Source organism: Pezoporus occidentalis, unplaced genomic scaffold, assembly GCF_034315485.1.
Source record: "Pezoporus occidentalis ecotype Australia unplaced genomic scaffold, CSIRO_AGI_Poc_V1 ctg172, whole genome shotgun sequence".
NCBI lineage: Eukaryota > Metazoa > Chordata > Aves > Psittaciformes > Psittacidae > Pezoporus > Pezoporus occidentalis.
In genome coordinates, this window is record NW_026913554.1 from 204,225 (window position 1) to 213,091 (window position 8,867).

General features: G+C 45.9%; 1 protein-coding gene across 2 annotated transcripts; it reads left to right on the forward strand.

Annotated features, from left to right (window-relative positions):
• Positions 1 to 1,063: 1,063 nt before the first annotated feature.
• PDE6H (phosphodiesterase 6H) lies at positions 1,064 to 8,168 on the forward strand. Of its 2 annotated transcripts, none has more exons than XM_062613977.1 (4): positions 1,064 to 1,209; positions 5,838 to 6,027; positions 6,293 to 6,333; positions 7,250 to 8,168. In XM_062613977.1, exons 2-4 carry the CDS (start codon positions 5,888 to 5,890, stop codon positions 7,324 to 7,326), a joined length of 258 nt encoding a protein of 85 aa, XP_062469961.1. In that variant the 5' UTR covers positions 1,064 to 1,209; positions 5,838 to 5,887; the 3' UTR covers positions 7,327 to 8,168. The 2 variants fall into 2 exon arrangements, with proteins under 2 accessions (XP_062469961.1, XP_062469960.1); XM_062613976.1 differs by lacking the exon at positions 1,064 to 1,209 and adding an exon at positions 2,534 to 2,789.
• The last annotated feature ends 699 nt before the right edge of the window (positions 8,169 to 8,867 follow it).

Sequence of the window (8,867 nt, forward strand, 5' to 3'; positions counted from 1 at the left end):
CTGCTCCTGCATTGCTCTACTGTTCCTAGCACAGCTCTGTTTTCTGGGTCCATTTTTGGTGCTGCCAGCCCTGATCTCATGTTGTGAGCTGGATGCTCAACAAGGTTTAGTGACTGGTGCTTAACCACAGCCAATGGATCCCAGAGGATTGTTAACCCTCTGGTTATGCCTCCAGCCAGACAGCTACAGTCCATGACTGAGGTGCTGGCCCAGCTGAGGATGAAGATGGCCTTCCAGCACCTTCTAGCAGGACCCTGGACCTTCTTTTTTCACCTTGGATTCTGCCTACTTTTTCCACATCTCTGACACCAATCTCCTGGGCTGATCTGTCATAACAGGCTTGTAAAATGCATTGGAATTACAAAAAAGCTGGTAAAGAAGTGTGCATTACCATGCATGGAGATTTGTTGGGTTGCAGTTTAGGCTGAGGTACCAGCTCTACCCTTCCTAGCACCCAGATGTGACCTATCTGTTACCCTAAATCCAGTCCCTCTGTTCTCAGAGGTGACAGGCCACACTGCTGGCTGGCCACCCACATGCAAGACAAACATTCCCACTTTTTCCCCTGCCATCCCATCTGCTGGGTGCAGTTAAATATTCACCAGGTTCCTGCGCGGCATCTCAGCAGCGTTCCCTATGATTCTCTTGAGTGGACTCAGCCCTCATGCACTAGGCTGACTGCATGCACCACTCTGTAAGATGAATCTTGAACCCCACGACACTGCTGAGAAGTTTGCTGAAAGCCTCTCCATGCATTCACCAACACAGGGGAGGGATCTGAGGTGATTAGGACCAACTCCTCCTCCCCTGCATGTGCAGCCATGTGTATCTTCACAAACAGAAGCATCTCTTAAAGGGCAGGTGATTTCCTTATTCCTCTTTGCTTCTCCAGACATCTCCCATCAGGAGCTTCAGGGAAGCCACAACCTCTTTGGGCAGAAAGGAGCACTTTGCCCCTCAGGACAGTACTGAGGCTCTGCTGCTTCACCAGACCTCCTTGGGGCTGTACCTGCAGAGTGCCAGGATCACAGAGTGCTCTCAACACGTGTCCGTCGTCCCCCCCCGGCCATGTGGGCACCCGCCTACGACTGACACCCGGGTGTCACCTGGTGGCAGGGTATATCTAGAGGAGACAGGACATCTTGAGACACTTTCTACACAGGCTGGAGGACTGGAGTTGAATGATTTGCAAGAGGAGCCCTTGGCACTGTAAGTGTGTTTCCCAGGAGCTCAAAGCAATAATGAGGGTGGCAGGGGGATGAAGGAGGAACTGACTTCGAAACCCAGAGGAGAGAAAAGTCCTGATAAAACCCCATGGGGGAGAAATTTGGTTGTCTGTGCTTGGAGGGTATGAACGGACCCAGTAGCTAAGAGAAGGAGATGTGGTTGTTGGGTGTTTGTTTTCTGTTTCCTCTAACATTAGGACAAGTGCTGCAGCAGTGGTTTGTCTCAAAGCTCCCTGGCTGTGCGAGCAGCCTCTGCCCTCCATGGGGCTGCTTGTTTTCTCATGCCAGGCATCCCTTAGTTGGGGCTCCCTGGCACCCCCTTGGCTTGTGCCCTTGGCTAGATGAGCCTGTGTGTGATCAGCGCTGGTGAGGCTCCTGAGGAGCAGTCAGGACAGACAGATGACGTCTCCTGCCCCAGTGCCCAGCAGTATGTGCAGGGTACATTGGTGAGGAGTTTATACCATGTGATGCTGTACTTCCAGAGTTACTGAATGTCTTCTTTAAACTGGCATAGTCTATCCAATGGTCTCCATCTGGGAAACAGTTGTGGGAATATAGTTCTACTTCAAATGGGTCTCTGCCTGCTAGAATGAAGGGCCTGAGATCCTGTGTAAAATACAAGAACAGAGCAGGATGAACTGATGGGCTTTTTGCATTGCTATGATTACCCCACTCAAGCAACTGAAACTGGAGTTGTGATACTCCTCACAGGCATCTTGCACCAGATACAATACTCCCTGGTGAAAGCCTGGTTGCAAGGGTGATGCTGGTGGCTCTCATGAAGTCAAGAGCTAAGAATGCAAGAACCCCATCAAAAGGGATGTGAAAACAAGGGTATTTCTTCCTGGTTGCTGTCTACTCCCAGTGTATCTCTGCATGGAGGGCCATGGGGGTTCTGTGTGGGACACCCCTAAGGCACCACAAAGACACATGAAGGAGTCTATATTTTTGAAGGTTTCAGACAGGGGAAGATGAGTTCCAACACTGAATCTGTCTGAAGAAGATCAAGTGAGGCATCTGCATTATCTGTCACAGAAATTTTCCACAGAGAATCAGAGACTAAGGAGAGGGCAGATTAAAGAGTCAGCATTTGCCAGTAAGTATTCAAGCCCCTTTGAGTTCAAAGAAAACTAAAAGAAGGATGATTAACCTGGCCAGCAACCCAGAGGTGGGATATCTGACGCAACTGAGATAAGCCTATTACCATGTATTAGGTATAATTAGCATTTGGACGCAAGCAAAGCTTATAACCACAGGATTAAACCCTGGAATGAGCAGAAATGCTGTCAGGGGAAATCTGGTAATACCTTGTCAGAGGAGGGGGCAGAGGAAGTGCGTGGAAGAACATCTTGCTCCTCAACAGCCTTTGATTTCACAGCCATCAGCTCTCACCCGGGAGCTACATCCCAGTGCCTGCAGCAACAGAAGGGCTCTGGCAGCCCAGGAAGCGCTGGGAGAAGGCAGCATAGCACTTGCAGAGATCTAGAGAAGGAGGCTCAGTCTCGTCAGACCTTTGTCAAGCCATCTGCTTGGTGTGGTACCAAGGACTATCCAAATACCCAGGTATGGGGCGGTGAAACGCTGGTAAATTCCCCTGGGGAGCTGCTGTTTTGTTTCTTCCACATCCGTGATCTTGGGTGTCTGCCACCCCATGTCTGACTGTGTGCAGGGGCTACTAGTTCCTGAGTTGTGGGAACTGGGACAGGTCTTGTGCTGTGGGACAAGGCCCTCTCCAGCATGAATGGAGACACACTTGTGTGTGATGGCTTGCGTATGAATCCAACCAGATCAATGGTGGGAGGGCAGCTTGATTTCTGCCCTCTGACAGAGGCTGTTATGTGGCATTAAGGCTGCTTTCCGTCCTTTGCCATTTCTTTTGGTGATGTGTGGAGAGAATAGGTAGAGGGAGCTTGTTAAGGAAAAAGTTAGAATTGTCCCTTTTAGTTTCCTTGAGTGCTCTTTCTTGAATTCCTACAGGTGAGAGAGAAGGTGAAGTGTGATTTGGGCAGATTTTCCTACCAAATCCTACCTTTTCCTACAAAATCCTGGGTTATTGAGTAGCTGGTAGGTGGATACAGCTACCTCAGACTGGGGGAAAAGGAAACTCCAACGACTGAGTCTTTCTGTTAGCTATTTCTCTATTAAATAAAGGCCAGAGACAAAGCATGGTCTCAAGGAACTAAGAGGAGCTGATTCTGAAAGACTTTTTGTGGTTAAGGTACCATGCTGGCAAACAGCAAGGGTTGGTGAAGCAGGGCAGGAACTCACGTGGAGATGGAACTCAGATGTATTTTACAAGTTTTGGATGCCAGACTAAAGGGTTGGAAATCTGTTAGCTGGTTTGCTTCTTCTGTTGTACTTTTGCAAGTAGCCCTTGAGAGGGGTACCACGTATCTTGTAATGTCAGATGAGCATGGGGCTTAGAAATGGATGTGTGTTTCTCATAGTTCAGGAGGGGTGTCTAGCCCTGCAACAGACACCCCGTTGATGAGAACTGCACCTGAGGCAGAAGCATAATGTTATACTTTGGGGCATTAGCAGACACATCATGGAGCAGCATTTTGTTGTAGAGCAGTAACATCTGAATCCCTCACTGGTCCTGAATAAAAGTGAACATCAAATTCTCTCTTCATTTTGGAGCCAAACTGCCTTCACCTCTCAGTATGGTCCTAAATCTGTGAGTCAAAAGATTATGTCACTCCTTCCAGCAGTGCAGTCCAGGTCATGCCAATGACTGCACCTCATTTCTGTTTTGTAAAAGATGAAGGTAACAGTGTTTGCCTGTCCTGCCACTGTGTTGTGAGGATAAAGCTGTAAATACAGGGCTGCAGAGATGGCAGCTAAATAAGTAACTTCTACAATCTGAGTTGATCTGTGTTTGTGGGCACAGTATGTGCTTAGGAAGTGCTGTGTTACAGGCGGGGGAATAGCATCTGTGCGTACTTCAGCTGCAGACACAACCATCTGCTGCTCCATTTGGGGCCGCTGGAACCCATCCAGTTTCCTGCTAAGGGGTATTACAGCTGAGAAAGGAGCCTGACCGCAAGTGACAGGAGAACTAAAATGCCTTTAGGTGCTCTCATTAGGATCCATGCCACTGTCAGCACAGATGGAAAGATGTCAGGGGTGAAGTATTCCCAGACTGCCACAGACACAGAAACAATTCTTTGTCTTGCACTGATGTGGAAGTGACACAGGATTGATTGGATGTCTTTCTCCTCTCATCTCAGGCTTTGCTTTTGGGCACTTTGGATATTTCAGGGCAGTCAAAGACACAAACTGTCTTCAGACTAAGGAAAGAAGAAAACCAGAATTACCCACAAACCAAAACATCTTTGATGGCATTTATAGTTCTGAGTTTAAAAGTCTGGAGTGTCACTGCATGTGATGTTGGGGATTAGGCCAGAGCACTATGGTGACATAATATGATTAGCCCTTAGTACCAGATCCTGAAGTTAATTCCATCGGTGATTCCATCAGCCTGGCTGCACAGGGACAAACACCTGGAGATAGGAGTTAAGTAATGGTCATGGGGAAGAAGAATGTGACTTCAAGGAGAGGAGAAAAAAAACGGCATTTATTTTTGTCCATAAATGCACTTGCTCAGACCATTCTAGCATACTAATAAGCATGAAATCTGACGAAGGGCTGGTGAGAGTTATTGCTGTGCAATCTGGGAAGGAAGCAAAGGGCTCTGAGTGCAGCAGTTCTGCTCTCTGAGGCCAGAGAGATGTCTCCTGCACAAGAATTGCTCCCTGATAACTACTTAGCCCTTGTGAAGTGGAGTTTGGCTCATGTGCAGTGTGGTGCAGAAGAGGTCAACACATGTAATGTAATGCTCAAAAATACCAAAATGAACATACCCTGGGGAAGGTTGCAGGCTTTACTCTCCTAAATCCTGAGAAATTACATTCTGTCTAAAAGACAATCTCCAACACTTTGCCTTAGCCTTCTTTACCATCTTTCAAAGATCCTGTGCTATTTCCCATAAGTTTGGTATTGACAAATATGAGACCTTAATTGAAGTTCCACCCAGACTAAGGGCCCATCTAACTTAGCATTCAGTGTGTAAAAGGTACTTGTGCTTAGGCACAAGTGAAGTATATCATGATGATTCCTAAGTATAGGATATTTCTCTCAGAAATAAGTGTGTCTTTGTAGCTCCTAGTAGTCACGTCCTTAACCAATAAGTAAAAACATCAGCACTGCTGTTTCAAGACTTATTAGAAAACAATCTACATTGTCATTAACCTTCCTATTTCACCCAAACTGTGGGGAAAGCTACTGCAGCGACCCGTCTCCAAAAGTCCAGCTATGTCTGAGACAAAAGAAGGTGTGACTCTCCATGACTCTGCAAGTTATTGCACTTTGGGTCAAAGTGTCTTTTTGTCCTTAGCTCAAGTGTCTTTTGTTTGGCAGATTAATTCTAGTATGCCAAATGAAAGGCAGTGCTATCCTACTTACTTTGAATGCATTACAATATTTCTTTATGTTTAACATCTTTATCTTTAATCCTGTCACAATTGTATTTTTCATAAGTCTGTGACCTGACTACTGATATGTAGAAATGCTAAGCAAAATGTTGCATCAGTCCTTGCTGTTATCTTGCAGCCAGAGGCATCTGAGAGAGGCACGTGCCTGGCACACACAGCATCCCAGAAATGAGTGAGAACCCAACCACCAACCTCAACACTGGAGATGCTCCAACTGGTCCCACCACACCACGCAAGGGGCCTCCCAAGTTCAAGCAGAGGCAGACAAGGCAATTCAAGAGTAAGCCGCCTAAAAAAGGAGTAAAAGGGTAAGAGCATTTTCAAAAGAAAAGAAGCCATGCTAGTAGGTGGCTCCCCATTGCTAAGGTTTCTGTTGTAGCATCTTCCCTTGGGCAAGGAGCCAGGAGGCTTCCCCCTGCCCCTGGTGCCATCAGCTCTCCTGCCTGAAGCTGCTTCTCTTCATCTGCTGCCCACCCACAATTCTCCTTCCCTGGCTGCATGTGCAGGGCTGCTCCCCTTTCCTGGGTGCTGTTGGCCCAAACTCAACTCTTCACCCTCTCTTTTCTTCTCTAGGTTTGGAGATGACATCCCAGGCATGGAGGGACTTGGCACAGGTAAGCCCCGTGGTATGTTGTTGTCATGCCTTGCTTGAAGGCCTGTGCAGTCATGTTTCAACACAGGAGAGGACTCTCTGGGATGGCCTCTCTGTCTCCCTGGCCTCTCTGCAGTTCTCAGGATCAGGAGAGAAGGCTGGTACTTCCACCACAAGCTGCCACAGTCATACTTATGTTTAGATACACTCCAAGACAGAAAGGCTATTTAGGCATGCTTCAATTTCTGAATACTTTCATTTGGCTGCAAATGTGCTTGTTTGTTTTCTGCTAATACTCTGGCTTAGAATTGCAGCAGAATGAGGTTCTCAAAGAAATGACAAATGCTAAGCTATTAATACCAAAAATCACAGGAACTAAATTCCAGCTGGTTAAGTGTTTGTGTTATCACCAGAATTCTAATTTTAAGAATTTTATGCACCTGTATGGGATTGAGAAACATGCACAGGATGGGATGTATCCAGTCAGAACTTCTTAGGTATCAATAACAACTGCAACTACCAAAGAGCTGCAGATCCTGAATGTTGTAGACCAAATTATTCAGCATCTGATTTAAGATTGCATGTGTCTTCAAGGAGATCACAGTTTTGCTACAGTTAGTAAGAACAGTTGAAACCACATAATCAGAATGAATTTCTATACCAGTCTGCACAGTCACTAAAGAGACTATAGGAAATGCTGGTTTGATTTTGCTCGCAGAGAAAACTTACGCAGGAGAAGATACGGTTGTTCTGTATCCTGTATGTAGATACAGTCTAGTAGGTAGTACAAAACTTGGAGAGCTCATCTGCTCATTTAAGCTTCAAATGGAGTTGTCTTCTTCTTAATGTTTCCCAAGTAAGTCAGCCTTCCCTTAATGAGAAAGAAATCCAAGAAATGCAGTGACCAGAACCCATTTCTCATTCTCTCTCTTTTGCAGATATTACAGTGATTTGCCCATGGGAAGCTTTCAGCCATCTGGAACTGCATGAGCTGGCCCAGTTTGGGATCATCTAAGGTGCCAGCATCTGTAATGGTGTCACCTGGTGACCCCACCAATCCCAGCATGGTCTTCATCACCTTTGAAACTTATTTTTGGCCCTTACATTCACTTACTCACGGGCAGAGGGATTTTGTAAGAGCTAGTTATGAGAAAGTCCTTTGCAGATTAATTTGGCAGAGAAGTTATTCAGGTCCCTGAACAGACCTCATGCTCCATGTGATGAAACTACTGAAAAATGTCTTAATGCCTCCCTGTACCATAATCTGTCTTCTCCCAGTGTTGTAGCTCTTTATGTTTATGGAGATACAGGGAGGCTGTATTTGAACTTTTCCCCTATCAGCTGAGATACTGTGTACATGGGTGTGCATGTATATCCAGACCTAATTATATCAAGCCTGTTCTGTTTGTTTCCTTCCCTCCCTGAGAGTTTTCTATATAGAATTTACCTGGCTATATCCCCATGTTATCTGGGCCACCAATTATTTGCTGAGAGTATACTTGTAGAGAACAGAAGTAGAGTCACCAGTCCAATCATTAGGCTATTTTTCCATAGGAAAACCTTCCTCAGGGGTTCATTATAAGGAATTGGCTGCTAAGATTTACCTCATGAGCAAAGGGAAATGTAGATGTCTCTGCTGTACTGCCTGCAGTTATGAGCCATTCTGTCCTAATAATGTTAAATGAAAATGTGTGTGTCTGAGATCAATAGCTAAATGAATTAATCCTATTCCTCATTCCTTTGTAGTCACAACTCCAAAGAAGCAGTGCTCCAAATGACACTGTGTTTCCTGTCCTTTGATGGGGCACCCATGTGTGACACTTGCAGTGGCCTGATGCCCATACATACTTTGATGAGTCACTTTTCAGCCCTTGGCAACTTTAAGCTCTGGAACTTGTCTGGACAAGCTGGCAAATAGTAGTTCCCTTGAGAGAGATAACAGCAGAGCAGGTGGGGAGGCAGGGGGAAATTAGGATGTGTATATGCAGGCAAGCACAGAGCGAATCCACTTAACCCTATCGATTTGTGTCTCCTGGTCTCCAACAGCCTGAGTGCTGGTGAGTGGTGAGGCACTCATAAGCACTTAAACGCTCAGTGAAGGCACCGAGATTTCCTGCTGCCCTGGCATTAAGGAAGGGCTTTTGTTTTGTTTGAAGGCAAGGAGCAAGCTCTGTTGCAGCTACATAATATTTAGAAGAGGAGGTGGCATTTTTTATCATTGGTTTGAACTTGATGATCTTCATTGCATAAGAAATGCCTCCCCCAGCTTATCTTTCCTATGCCAAAGATGTTTATGGGAGCAAGGAGTGGCTGCAAACAGGAGAGCAAAGCCTACCTAAAAGATAGATCCCCATGCATAAAGCATTGCTATAAACCCATGGTTGTGCTATAGTTATCTATTAGTGTTATTCCAGAAATAAAAGCTAATGTTTTTTGTTTAAAGTATAGCTTCAGCACCAAAAGCTAAAGGAAATGCCTGTTGGCAGTCCAGAGTACAGTTTTTATTATTCAGCACTCCTGCCATTAGAAACAGGAGTAAACCAATGAGTGGTTCAG